Raw genomic sequence first — 15,250 nt, 5'->3', positions numbered from 1 at the left:
CTGCCCCCGCCCAACAAGAAGATATGTTGAAGTCCTAATCTCCAGTACCTCAGAATGTGGCCTTATACAGAAACAGATCTTTACAAAAGGTAGTCAAGTTAAAATAAGGGCATTAGGGTGGACCCTAAACCAACAGGACCAGTGTCCTTCTAAAAGAGGGAAACATACATACACCCAGGGAGGACATCACATGAAGATACTAGTTACGTTGCCATAAGCCAAGGAATGCCTGGGGCTACCAGAAGCTAGGGAGAAGCAAGGAAAGATTCCCCTACAGGTTTCAGAGGGAGAACGGTCGTGCTGACACCCTGATTCCAGGCTTCTAGCCTCCAGAGCTGAGACAATACATCTGTTATAAGTCACCCACTCTGTGATACTTTGTTACAATAGCCTCTATTGTTGGGACATGTTAAGCCTCAATTTTGGGCTTTTATAGACAAATCTTGGCCCATCTGCAACCATTTCCACAGGATTAATTCTTTGAAAATTGCTGGGTGAGAGGATATACAAGATTCTGAGGTTTTTGACTTGCATCACTAAGTTGCCTCTATATGAAGGTATTAATGTAAATGATCTTTAATACTGTGGGAGTGTCCATTCCTTACACTCTGGTAGTAAGCTTTGTTTTTGTTTTTAATCACTGTTAATTTCTGATTTCGAGAATTGAAGTGTCCATTAAAAGACATGCCAGAGCATGTTGGGTAGGACATTACAGATCTATCCAGGGGAAGATTAATTGCAATGTTTTCCAGGTCAGTCTGTGGTTGGTGTCCTAGAGAGTGATCAACTCAGGCAAAGGAGGGACAATTGCGAACACACTGTGTCAAGAACAGATCTGGACAAATCAATCACAGTGGAAATAAATATCAGCTTTATTAACACTCAAAGTGCCATTCATTTATATTCATTCCAAAGTCCAGAAGGTTACTCAGAGTAAGCCTTTGCACCACAATCTTTCAAAAAAATGAACTAACATGTAAGAAAAAGCAATTTTCATTGTGCTAATTATTGCAGGCCTTCATGCACAAGAAATCTAAACAAAGATGTGAGCCAACAATATACAAATTTCCATATAAACAAAGTCATTGATCACTAACAAAATATAAACATGGTTTCCTTTCACATTAGATTTAAAAAAAAAAAGCTATTTACCAGCAAGAAAAAATAAGTACATAAAAATTTTAAAACTCAGAAATTTTATACATTTTTACAAGCACAATTTCGAATGAACAACACAAAGTCAAAATGTGCATGAAATGTGGCACATACCACACTGTATCTGGCTTCTGGTAGGTTTTTCTAATCATACCGGCTCCTTGTAACATAATACGTTTAGTGACATTCAACTTCAACAGTGGACTTTATTCCTAATACAAATAATTTTTACGTGGTACCGCATATTAAAAACAAGGCTTTCCTTAAGTACAATAACATTGTCAGATTGGAAATTTAATTTCCAATTCTTTTTCTGCCAGTTACTTAAAATACACAGTACACTAAAGACACAACAATGTATGTTCAAACTTTTCTAAACCAATTTATAGTCAATTACAGAGGATCACAATATGTCAATGTACTGTTTTATAAATGCGGTCTGATTTTGCCCAGTAAGAGAAAAACTAAAAGTTTAAATCTTTAGGGTAGAATATAGGAAAATACCCAAAAACAACAGGACAGGCCAAAAGCAACTGCAGCTATAAAAAATCTTGACATCTCTTCAAGACAATTTAGTTTCTCACATTTTTTCATAGCTTTGAGGATTCAAAGGCCATTTTGTGGACAGTGTGTTCTTGCTACTGCTTTAAAACCTAGTTTTCCTCTTAATTTGCATTTCACAGAATTCTCACAGGAGAATTCAATTCCCTTCCTTGCAAGAGTATTTTAATTGATATCTAAGTAAATTTGCATCCAATTCTGGAAATACAAATACATTTTAAATGGTTAAAAACAAAATTAAAAAAATATTTTTGATCAGCCAGCTGAAAATATATTCATATAGTAAATAATCTCTCAGAAAGCTTTTATATATATTTAATTATTCTAACTAAACAGTACGCATATAAAACAAGTTCATAAAAATGTAGAAATAAAATGAAAATAAGAAATTACTGGGATATATACATGTGCCTACAGACAGAAAAAGACATCTCCACACACACATCCCCTGATACACAGAGTTACAAGCATACTTTCAACTTAGTCATGATTTTAGAATACATATAAAATCAGAAAGCGATGTTGAACTCCTGAGTTCTCCAACAAAGATAGAACCATAGATAAGTATACTTTGTAAAAGCAAGAAAGTCCATTTAAGTCAGTAATAGCAGTGCAGTTACTGATGGCTACATCTTGAAAGAAGTTAAAACATAAAAGACACAGACAGTAGTTCAATGCACGCATTCGTGATACTCATACACCCATCAACAATTATTGGTCAGAGTAGTAAATCAGTGTACAAATTAAACATTTCCAAAAATGTGCAAAAGTCAACTTTGATAGGAAAAAAACACCTTTGTACATAATTATAAACTGCCCAGCATTCAACTGAGATTAAAAACGTTTACAGAGAGAAACTAATAGATTAAATATAGACAATTTAATGGCTACGTTAAAAAATGTACATTAGGTCAAAGGGTAAATTTACAAATTGATAATCATAGTTTGCAACAATTAAAAGTTTATTCTCAAATTTATCCAAGTTTACTTTTATTTACAATGATCCTTGAATAAAAAGAACCATGTGAAATGTAAGAGATGTCAGACATTAAAAGTATTTTTGGTATTAACTCTTATAATATTTCAGAATGCAGGCTAGCAAATTTTAAAACCAATAGCAATAGAAAAAATGTAAACCTTTTACTTACTAATTAAGATTGTATTACAAACAGCTGTTTGTTTTTAAAGAAGTATTCTTATCTGTAGACACTGTACTTGCACTTGAACAGGGTATATTGCAAGGGTTTGGCCCACTTTCCTTTGCCCATAAGCCTTTCCAGCTCAAATGTTTCCACTAGCTCTCTATTCCTATTCCAGGTGGAAAAGTCTTTGGAAAAATTAGAATATGTCAAATCCATTTTGGAGCCTAAGTATCTAATAGAGCTTAAGATGGGACTCTGTTACTTCTCTCTCCCCTCCAAGTAATACATATGCTAAAATCACCACTAGTTACATGTTTTCTTTTCTTTTTTTTTTTTAATTCTAAAAAAATATAAAGGAACACAAAAGTGCTTTTCAGTTTAGTCACAAACTTTACCATTCTCGACTGGCATAAAGGGACTAAGAAATCCTTATCTGGGGACGAATTCTGCACGTATACTGGAGAGCAGGCTCTTCCTTATGTTCCAAAATGTCTATGGCACAAAGCAGACGTCAGCCCATAACCTACTTTTCTTCACAGCTTTCTTAAAAGCCCCTCAAGTCAAACACAAGTTCATAAATGTTAAGACACAAGGAAGAAAGTATGCCACCAACCTGAGGCATCACATGTCAATGTATACGTATATGCATCTATGGTCAAATGACAATAAGATTGGCACATGTACAAGCTCAAGTTTGTAATGTTTATATAGTTCCATAATAGTTGAAGTAAGTTCTGTATGTCTAAATGCAAATACTGAGCACCTGTCTTTTTACTTGAAGGATAGATTGAGATACAAATTCTACAAGTACCTGCTTTATCACAATTATACTATTAGCTTACAGGTGGGCAGAAGTAACAGTGATCATCATTTTGGCTATGTGTGCAGGGAATATAAAAGCTTTGGTTTAAAGTGATTCTGATAATACAGATTGTGAATACAAACAAGGAGTCATCAGGCATAGGGAATAACAGTACTCACTGACTAGATGCCTTTGCCGTTATAAACTAAAGTATCATACTACTATCAATTAAAATGCATAATTATGAAAAATATGAAGACTTACATGAGACTGTATACAGGCAACAAATAAAAATGTATTCTTTTCTTTACTCTAGCTATGACTCCTCCCTCAACTTTCTGAGACTGAACCATGTCTGCTCTATCACCAAGAAAAGATTCTCTAGACTCCCCTGAGAGCTCATCACCATCTATAGCTCTGACAGGTGAGTATGGAGAGATGGTTGGCCCTGATACTTTCCACCTCTATTATGGCCTACCATCCAGACAATGGCAGAAGTCAAAGCAAAGCTAAAGCAACTATGAAGTAGGAACAGTGGCTTCACAGCACGCCTTCTCAGCCAACCAAAAAGAGGTATAAGACAATTTCCTTTTGAATACTTGGTAAGCTAAGGAAGCTTGTTTTCATAATGTCTGGAAGAATTTCTATTCCAAAGAGCTCATGAAGAACTATGCAAAATCAATTATTTTCTATTTCAGAATTATATATAAGCTATTATACACACACACAAATTCAATTTTAATCTACTTTTACCAACCAAAAGCTTGGCAATTTACAATAAATATCTTTATTAAACAATCACTTGTACTAGCTACTTGTGGAAAATATGCTGGCGTTCCTACCTGAAGACAATTACACTCACCCACATCAGTAGGTCATACACTTTTCAGTTGTTCTTCTAAGAACGGAGACTAATCTAGTTGAACATTCATACCTTTCCCTCCTTCCCAGCCCTGCCCCAACTCCCACGTGCACACAGACATACACACACACACACACACACACACACAGTCTCTCTCTTCACAGAAAAGTTAAGAGTTTTTAGTCAAAATGTTAATTAAAAGTAAGGATCAGAACTGCTATCCCTGGATTCCCTGCGCATTGCCCTAAGTCTCATTGCCTTAACATTTGTAAACCATTTAAATCACCTCTTTAGGGCAAAATTAACCATTCTAGCCCTGCTATGAAAATCATCACTGAACCATGATATACAAAGAATTTGGACAGTGCCAATGTGACTGACAGTCAAGTTACCAACCTGCAAAAAAATTTGCTATGTCTCTTTAGAATTAGAATACCTCTTTCTATCCTTATCGTAGGCATTCAGGTCTAGTGGAGACTGCACTTTGTCTATCATAGACTAACGCTAATGTTTCTCTTCTAACATATATAGATGTAAAATATGTACATATATATATGTAAAATAAAAAGAGGTAGAAAAGGGTAGGAGGAAGCAGGCATTAAGAAAGATTTAAGGGTCAATATACAGTCCCAAGGCCAAATGAACTCTTGAAGCCTACTGATTTTGGAAAAACCTTCATTTCGGTGGGTAACTTGAATTATTATTGATATAAAATAAAATTAAGGCATACAGAGAAAAAGGCACTACCAAAAATGAACAATTAAATTGCTTTTCATTAACAGTTAATCAATCTTAAAATTCAAATAAATATGAACATTACATCTGTAAAAAGGCCAAACTTAATATAAAATAATGAGGTCTCAAGACACTGTCCTGATCCTGGCATATGTAACACTGTTGACAGGATTCAATTTCTATCAAATGTTTTGGGCATTTTAATAGTTTAGACTAAAAAAAAAAATTTACTTTCTCTTTGAAAGAAAAAGCAGGGGAAAAAATCTATGGAATTTATGCCCCTCATCACAGGAATTGAGTAGGTACTGAAATTTTATATAAGAGGGAGTTCTGAGAAAGAGGCCGCCTGACCCCAGAGGGTCCCTCCAATTTGGGGATACTTTTAATCTCTGTTAATGACATTTTAGTTTGTAACAGCCAGATTACCCAAAATTGTTTTCCCCTCATTTCATAAAAAAAACAGCATTTTAAAACATCACTGCTGGGGGCACCTGGGTGGGTTAGCTGGTAAAGTGCCCAACTCTTGATTTCCGATTCGATTTCAACTCAGGCCGTGATCTCATAGTTTGTGAGTTCCAGCCCCACGATGGGCTACGCACTGACAGTGCGGAGCCCGCTTGGGAAGCTTGCTCTCTCATCTCTCTGCCCCTCTCCCACTCCCTCTCTCTCAAAATAAATAAGTAAACATTTAAAGAAAAAAGAATTTAAAAAAATCAGTGCTAAACTTTCAGAGTTAGGGTATGCCATAAAATAAGAATCCATTTGCCCATGTTTCCTCCTAGACTGTAACCTACTTAAGGGATAAGTTAATCTAGTACCTGACATAATAAACCACAATTATTGAATAAGCAAGTGAAAAAGACTCACCCTCTTTAAAAGAAATTGATAGATTCCTATATTTGATTGACACCAGGTGACTGTGTATCCAGCTACTGGTCTCTAGACCCCAAATGAAACCATTGGCACAGAGCTCTTCTGTGGGTCAATCTGCATCTGACAAACATCTTGGCTTTTGCACCCAAGCTTGGTCATCCCTATAAACTATTCAGATTTGATTTTCTTAGTGTCTTCACATATCTTATAACAATTCCATCTCAGAAGTACTACAGACCACACCTGACATATATAAAAGCTAAAGCAGCAGAGAGCTATTAATGAAATAATTCCACCTTCTTCATGTACTTTCTATTGGTAATAAAATAAAGCCTCCCTCATGTGAAAGCCAATTCAAGTTTTCATTTTCTTTTATATTTCTGTCTATGCATTAACATTCCAATCTCATAGAAATTATGTAAGGTTGACTGCCTTTGAGAACTTTCTAAGGCATTTTCAAGTTAGAAACATGTTTTATAAATGAGAAAAATTGAAAAATTTTCAAGATATTCATACTGAAAATTTCAAAGTCTGTATACTTTTAAATACATTTTAAAGAATTACCATCAAAATTTCCATTAGTCATTGTGATGTTTTTTAACCCTTTTATTCAGTACAGTTTGTTTGCAATGTAAAAGATCTTGTATTTGGTCCAAGCCTAAGTCATGCCATTTTGAATCTCTCAAGGCCTACGTAGAAAGATATTTCCTGAAAAGCACATATAAGACTGCTAGTGAATCTTCTCCAGCACCAAAAAGTCTGCACTATCAAAGCAGAACACATTTTAAAGGCACAAAGTCAGCAGTCTGGCCATTTTCCAGCCTCAGCAAAGAAATATTACAGTATAGAAGAATCAGTTGTGCATTTAAAAAACAAAATACATTGAGTCATCTTTAAAAGTTCAAATTTCATTTGTTGATCCATACCATTATTAGAAAGAAAAAATTGGAGTGTTATATTTAACTGCCCCTAATGGGGGGGGGGGGCGAGGTTCTTTTCAATTTTTTTTTTTTTTAATTTACTTTTGGTCTTTCACACCTCATCCCACTTCAAGCTTTTTTGTTCTAGTAGTTTTTGTATAATATATTAACTTTTATTGTGGTTTTGGTACCTTTACAACTTGTTTGAAATAAATTCACATCACATTTTATATAGCAATTCTGTAAACTATTAGTCTATTTTAAAGTCTTTACATAAAGAACGATACTTTCCCACATTTTCCTTATAAAACAAAGGTCTTCTGCAGCAGTGTTAAAGCAGTAATTTCTTTTCAGGTGAATTTATTTTCTATGGCACTTAGAGAAGAAAAAAGAGACTGAAGAGAGCAAATGATTTTGCTTTGGGTTTCACAGTCCCCCAAGATTTCTCTCTAAAGAGCATCTGTTTCATATTCTACACTGCTGGTTACCCTGACAGACCAAAAATGAGCCCAAAGGAAATCAAGACTACACAAGACAAAGGAATGAAGGAAAAGCCCACTGGTCCAGATACCATCTTGCTCAAGCAGAAGAGATGCCTTCACTCATAAAAGATAAAGAAATTATAATAGATCCACATCCTTGGTTACTATGTTTATAGCACAAGATTTGGCAGTTGATTTTCCAGGGGAAGGGCCACTAATTCATATTCTTCTTTGTAAGCTGCTTCCTTTGATTATGAGCGTATGGGAGAAACTTTGACAAGCATATTTGTGCTTTGACTTTTTTCTCAGCCTAGCTAGTGGTATTTCAAATATTCCTACAGAAAATGCCAGATAGGACCTTGATATAGGAAACCAAGGTCTACCTATCTTCAGAAACAAAGTAATTTAAAAGAGTCCCTAGAAGAGCATACCTTTAAGCAGAAAATAAAATACCAGAGCTCCGTATGAACCCTATAAAAGGCAACACATTTAGGGCCTCCAAAAAGACTATTTTCTAACCTTTAAAAATAAAGCACTTAGCACTTGCTTTAATATGCTGAAAAAATCGCAAGGAGCCAAACTACTGATGTTATTGATATTTTTCAGTAGCATAAGTCCATTAGAGCTAATGGGAGTTTCCCAGCTGCCTCTTTCCACTGGATGCCCTTGCTCTTAGGGGATACGCTGTACTAGAAATACCTTAAACCTTCCCATAAAATAGTTAATACTCTTTTCTGATATGCTTTGCTTTTCTCACAATTATGAACTGACTTTTGAGGAAAGAATACATACAGATGGCTGGGTTTAACAGGTTCTGTGTTTAAATTCATTTTGTTTCTACAATGGAAGGTACTGGTTTTGGTGTAATATGCAGCTGGTGAGGAAAGGATTGCTATCTGATGTTTGTTGAGATCGCTCACCCTTGACTTAAAGTAGTGGTATCTGCTCTTGTAAAACCCTCATTATGCACTGTGCATCACTTTCTGAAATTTACTTTTTGCAAGGACCCTGCTCTGCAAATGGCTGTTTTCAGTTTATAACTGGGGCTGGTCTTTGCATCAGGGTTCTCAACTTCAGCAGTTTTAACATTTTGGGCAGGATAGTTCTTTACTTGGGGAACAGGGTTGCTGTACAGTGTATTGTACAGTGTAGTTTGTTTGGCAGCGTCCCTGGCTTTGGGACACCAGATGCCACTAACATCCTTCTAGTTGGGACAGGAAAAATCATCTCTGGGCACTGCCAAATGCAAAGCAAAAGTAACCTCATCTGATATGTGAGAACCACTATTTTACATGGTAACTATTTTTTGGTGCTTTAGTATTCTGTGATCCCAAGAACAAGGATTTTATCTCATGACACTAGCTGTAACACATGATACTCCAAGTTAAATTCTTAGTTCCCAAAGAATGTTATCCATGGGGAATCAGGAGCTAGAAATAGGGAAATACAGTATACATGATTTTGATTATTTCTTTTTTCCCTTAATTTTGGGACTGTCTACCTCTGATAAAGAACACAGTTGCAAATATACTAAACAATATTTAGTTCTTCTTTTCCTTATTTCTTTTGACTGGCAAATGTGGTTTCATCTGCTCGCATGCTGATATAGAGCAATCTTTTTTTGCCATTTAATTTGGATTTGCTCACTGACTTCCCATATCTGCTTTAAACTAAAATAGTACCGTTTTTTTTTTGTTTTTTTGTTTTTTTTTTAAGCAGAAAGCTATCCCTCAAGGTTTACAGATTCCAGTAACATGGATCTATTATAGTGTATTTGCTTATTATACTGGTTAGAATTAACAAATAAACATACCTCTTAGAGATTCATATTTTCTATCGAGATTCCTACTGAGCAAAAAGCTTGGTAGACAGAGGTTAGGATCTAAAGAATACAGATATAAGAAGGAACCTATATTCTTTAAGTTGAGTACCTACCCTAAACTCAAGTTTAGGGCTCAACCCCACAAATGAGGATCTATTTTAAATACTATCACTAAAAACTACAAATCATACATCATTTTCTTCTCCTTGTTTTTCATGTCTCCCCATCACCACGAATCAATCGGTCAGTGACGCAGGGAAAGACTCTACAATCTTTAGGTATTTTAAATGATTTGTTTGTACTAAAAAGAGTGACTATGTACTAAAGTGCTTTTATCTCTCTGAACCACATCAGTACATTATAAAAAATTAAAAAAAAAAAACAAAAAGGAGTTTCAAGTTCTTGAAAGGGAAAAAAAAGATTAAATATAAAAAATTTAGGTTACTATTATTAAACAAACTTAACCAAGAATCAAGAGAAATACTTTCCCTCTTGTCTTTTTCTCCCCATCTCTCTTTTTTATAAAAAAGAAAAGTGCAGTCAGAGAGAAGGTGAATGAATTGATGGGAGCTGGGTAGAGGCACAGTAGAGGTACCGGCTGCTAGTGATAATGCACAAACATGTGCCTTAATAGTTCATCAGCTGAAGGTCTCAGTTTGGCCTCTATAAAGATCCGTTTGAGGAAATCTCGAGTATAGTCTGAGACATGAGGTGGCAGCTTTGGGTTTGTTGGCTGAGTGGCAATTTTAAAGATGGCAGCCATAGCTTCAAATTCTGCCCAAGGAGGCTTTTCAGTTAGCATTTCCACCACAGTACAGCCCACACTCCTAGAAAAAAAAATTACACAAACAGTATCACCATGAAGGAAAGTCACTTAATGACACGAGAAACAGGACTGAAGTCCATATACATTTAAATACAACTTGACTTCAAGTTTAAAGTTTCATTGAAGGATTATAATTATATAAAACTAAAATTTAAAGGTAAAATCAGTGAAAATAAACCACAATAAGGGCTAATTCAAATGGTTAGGCAGAGAACATTATTAATTTTATAATTTTTGCTTGATATTATGTAATTCTCTAACCTGATTATTAAATATTACTTTTGTCTTACAAAGGACACAAACATTAGAAATTCTGTTTGCCTTCGGGCACCTGGGTGGCTCAGTTGGTTAAGCGCTGGACTTCAGTTCAGGTCATGATCTCACAGTTCATGAGTTTGAGCACCACATCAGACTCTGTGCTGACAGCTCAGAGCCTGGAGCCTGTTTTGGATTCCATGCCTCCCTCTCTCTCTGCCCCTCCCTCACTTGTGCTCTGTCTCTCAAAAATAAACATACATTAAAAAAAATCTTTTTAATAAAAATAAAAAATAAAAAAAAAAGAAACTATTTGCCTTTAGGTGCCTAAAATGATTAATCTATTAAACACTTTTCTCAGTGAGAAATAGAAAATAACCATTTTATGTTCTCACTTAAAATTATTAAAAAACTAAAGATTAACTGAGTTACAAGATACTAGCAAAAAAGGTTAATAACTTTCAAAGATCTTCAGGGAAATAAAATGAAGATAGTTTTCTAATGCTGAAATCTGCTTTAGATGAAATCCTGTCTAAAGAAAGGAAAACAGGTTCAAAAACTCCTTTTGTTTAATTATTAAGCCACAAAGAAGCAAAATGAAGGGGCACCTGGGTGGCTCAGTCAGTTGGGCGTCCAGCTTCGGCTCAGGTCATGATCTCATAGCTTGTGAGTTTGAGCCCCCGCATTGGGCTCTGTGCTGATAGCCCAGAGCCTGGAGCCTGCTTCAGATTCTGTGTCTCCCTCTCTCTCTCTGCCCCTCCCCCGCTCACACTCTGTCTCTCTCTCCTTCAAAAATAAACAAACATTAAAAAAAAAAAAAAAGCAAAATGAAAATGATAGTAATCCTTGTAATCCTGACATCTGATTTTTAAAAAAAATTTTTAACGTTTCTTTATTATTGAGAGACAGAGACAGAGCATGAGCATGGGAGGGGCCAAGAGAGGGGGAGACACAGAATCCAAAGCAGGTTCCAGACTCTGAGCTGTGAGCACAGAGCCTGATGTGGGGCTTGAACCCACAAACAGTGCGATCATGACCTGAGCCGAAGTCCAGCGCTTAACGACTGAGTCACCCAAGCACCCTTCTTGACATCTGATTTAAAAGTACAAAAGATTATCTAAGTCTGGCTCAGTAATTTCCATTTTAGGTGGAATTATGTAAGAAGGTAAGTGTTTTCAGGCAAAACTAGCATCAAAACCTACCAGATGTCTGCTTTTCTGCCATAGCCTTCTCCACTAATTACTTCAGGGCTCATCCAGTATGGTGTGCCTGTGACAGACTTCATCCCTGTCCCCGAAAGACAAATGGTTTGAAGGCGTTTGCTGGCCCCAAAATCTCCCAGTTTGACGTTGCCTGTTGAATCTCGCAGAATATTTGCACCTAAAAATACAAAAACATCCTCAATTCATTATTTTTATTGGCTGTTTAAAAATTTTTTTTCTTTTTTTTTAATGTTTATTTATTTTTGAGACAATGAGAGAGACAGAGTGCAAGCAGCAGAGGGGCAGACAGAGGGAGACACAGAATCCGAAACGGGCTCCAGGCCCTGAGCTGTCAGCCCAGAGCTGGACGCGGGGCTCAAACTCACAAACTGTGAGATCATAACCCGAGCCGAAGTCGGACACTTAACCGACTAAGCCACTTAGGCGCCCCTAAAATTTTTAAAAAAACAATGGTAGAGAATTACTTAGTAGACTCTTCAGTCTGTCTCCAAAATTAGGCTGCTTTTCGTCTTCCGAGCAGTACCTGGCATGATGCCAGTCACACAGCCAGGGCTCATTAAGGACTTACTGCACAAACACTGAATTTTTAGAGTCAGCTCTGTACACTTCAGGAACTAAAAAGCTTCGCCCACTGAAAAGGACTGGAGTGTGTGGGAGGCGAGGATGACAAAGAAAAAGGGGGAAAGAGTTAAGAATGTGAAGCTCAGAGAAGGATGCAGAAAGCAACAGCAGGCTTTTGGCCCCAGTTTCTCTGAAACAAAGCGAGAAGCCCATGCTACAGCTTCTTTCCCTGAGGAGCTAGCTCCTCCTCAGGGACTTCCAGGGGGACCTTCATAATCAACAATTTCTAGCACTTTCCCCACTACTATAATTTAATGTTAGTTGTCTCACATTTTACAGTTTTTCTTAGTACTTACTGGGTTTTGTTTTATACTAATTTTATTTCTCAATTTCTATAAGTTAGCTTTGAGCTGTTATAAAATTTCACTTTTACAATAAACTTCTAATTGTATTTACTATAAATTGCTCTTGCTCGTGGGGCGTGAGATAGTGTTTGCTGAGTTCCACACTGAAAGTTACTCTTCCCCCGTTTCCATACTGCACTCTTTGGAAGAAGCTCACTATGCACAATCCGCAGTTAAGGTGCTCAAGGCTGACCAGCTACATAAATTATTTGTAATTATTCTGCAAGGGACATTTGTCTCCTCTCTCCCATTTATTCATTCAACCCTTCATTTATATAAATACACATATTTTCTTTTGTGTATAAATACGCATATTTATTTTATACTCTGAGTTATACTCAAATATGGCATCATGTTTTTGCTCAAGTTGTTCCAGCTTTGACCATTGGGAGCTCTTTGTATTGGCTCCTATGTCCCTTGGCCATACCCTGAATCACTGTGTTCTTGTTTGTTTTGGGTTTTGTGGGTATTTAAAAGCATTTTCTTACTTTCTGGCACTAAAAGGTGCTCCCGGCTCAACTTGTGTATTTCCTGCACCAGTCCTAGAATCAGTCATTCCTCCAAGGAGCCCTGGTTTCTTTTAGTGGAGAATGGTATCAGAAATCAAGATCTAGGTGCTATGTTAATTTATTCTTATTCTTTATTCTTCCCTTTATCATTTTAAAATTCAATCTTACTTCAGGGGTTGTAGATCTGGTTTCTGTCTTATATAAATTATTTCTATTCTCATTTTTAGCTTCTTCAATACACATGTTCTTTTTTTGTTGTTAATTTTTTTTTTTTAATGTTCGTTTATTTTTGAGAGAGAAAGAGACAAAGCATGAGCAGAGAAGGGGCAGAGAGAGACGGAGACACAGAATCTGAAGAAGGCTCTAGGATCTGAGCTGTCAGCACAGGGTCTGATGTGGGGCTCAAACTAACAAACCGTGAGATCATGACCTGAGCTGAAGTCAGACATTTAACCGACTGAGCCACCCAGGCACCCCCATAACATGTTCTTAAATAAGCAATTTATTATATTAACATATCTGTTCTAATCTTTAAGCTTTACTTCAATTTTCATTTTTTAAGTCTTCCATTACCTTAACTATATTTTATATTAAAAAAAAAAAAAACTCCTGGGGCGCCTGGGTGGCGCAGTCGGTTAAAGCGTCCGACTTCAGCCAGGTCACGATCTCGCGGTCCGTGAGTTCGAGCCCCGCGTCGGGCTCTGGGCTGATGGCTCAGAGCCTGGAGCCTGTTTCCGATTCTGTGTCTCCCTCTCTCTCTGCCCCTCCCCCGTTCATGCTCTGTCTCTCTCTGTCCCAAAAATAAATAAACGTTGAAAAAAAAAATTAAAAAAAAAAACTCCTTATTTGTCCTTTTATCCTTTTTTTTTAATGGCCTCTAAGAAGGAGAGTGAACAGTAGAGAAAATATGCATTATAGAAGAGAGAGAATGTAAACTGTGCATTCCCCACCATGGACTTCTGTACTTGTCTTTCTGTTCTCCCAGCAAACTCCCCAGCTAGTCAGCAATGACTCCCCAGAGCCTCTCTCCAGGGGAGGGTCCAGGATCCATTCTCTATATGCCATGAGACTAAGCGTGCTATAAGGACACCAGTGATCCTCAAAAACAGCACACTGCCTATTTAACATCTCCCACCGCTCAAAACTTGCAGAGATATTCTGTCAAAAAAGCCACTCCCTATAAAATGCTTAGCCAGAGGAAGGACAACAAACCAGCCAGCTGTTACTGTCAATGAGATGGGAAGAACAATCCCAGGCAGGTCACAGACTGGGGGAGCCATGGACACAGACTGGGAAAGCCATGGAGTAATCACCAATGACGAACCAATGTCCATTCTTATGAACGCTGAGGAGAAACTGTAGCCAAGCTACCAAAATAACTTTGCAACTTTTTAAAGCTAATTTTAAGTACATTAGAAGCAGGCTTTTAAGGAGACTTTTCAAACACACAAAAGCATACACAAGAATATAGTACCCACAATCTTTCCCCACCAGTATGTATACTGCTAGCTACTCCCCCTCATATTATCTGAAGCAAATTCAACACACCAGGATCAACAAATAGTTTAGTACCTATCTTTAAAATATAAACTCTCGGGGCGCCTGGGTGGCGCAGTCGGTTAAGCACCCGACTTCAGCCAGGTCACGATCTCGCGGTCCGTGAGTTCGAGCCCCGCATCGGGCTCTGGGCTGATGGCTCGGAGCCTGGAGCCTGTTTCCGATTCTGTGTCTCCCTCTCTCTCTGCCCCTCCCCCGTTCATGCTCTGTCTCTCTCTGTCCCAAAAATAAATAAACGTTCAAAAATATAAACTCTCATCACACCTAAGAGGATGGACAGTAACTCTTTAATATTATTAAAATATATGCTATTTTTAACATTAAAAAAAATCAGAATCCAAATAAGGTCCATACATTGAGACTCACTGATCTATCTTTTAAGTCTTTCCTAATCTAAAGTTCCCTCCAATCCCTTTTTTTCCTTTGTAATTTATGAACAATCTGAACTGTTTGCCTATAGCTTCCTTATGGTCCAGATCTTGCTGTCTCCATCCCAAGGAGTCATTCTACATATGCATCTGTGCTATATGTGTTCTATAATTCGTAGCTGAATCTAGAGGC

The 15,250-nt window shown here is 37.0% G+C and overlaps 1 protein-coding gene across 1 annotated transcript in view; it reads right to left on the bottom strand.

The window, feature by feature from the left end:
- Nucleotides 1–848: 848 nt before the first annotated feature.
- Nucleotides 849–15,250, bottom strand: part of MAP3K2 (mitogen-activated protein kinase kinase kinase 2) — a 104,105-nt gene continuing 89,703 nt past the window's right edge. The window contains exons 16-17 of the mRNA XM_045479413.1: nucleotides 11,638–11,815; nucleotides 849–10,181 (exon numbers count right to left, since the gene is read on the bottom strand). Coding sequence (XP_045335369.1) covers nucleotides 9,956–10,181; nucleotides 11,638–11,815 — 404 coding nt within the window. The 3' untranslated portion in view covers nucleotides 849–9,955. The remainder of the gene's footprint in view (nucleotides 10,182–11,637; nucleotides 11,816–15,250) is intronic.

The sequence above is a fragment of the Leopardus geoffroyi genome, chromosome C1 (assembly GCF_018350155.1).
Source record: "Leopardus geoffroyi isolate Oge1 chromosome C1, O.geoffroyi_Oge1_pat1.0, whole genome shotgun sequence".
Lineage (NCBI taxonomy): Eukaryota > Metazoa > Chordata > Mammalia > Carnivora > Felidae > Leopardus > Leopardus geoffroyi.
Note: the sequence above shows the minus strand (reverse complement) of the source record. Positions and strands in the feature narration are given on the sequence as shown.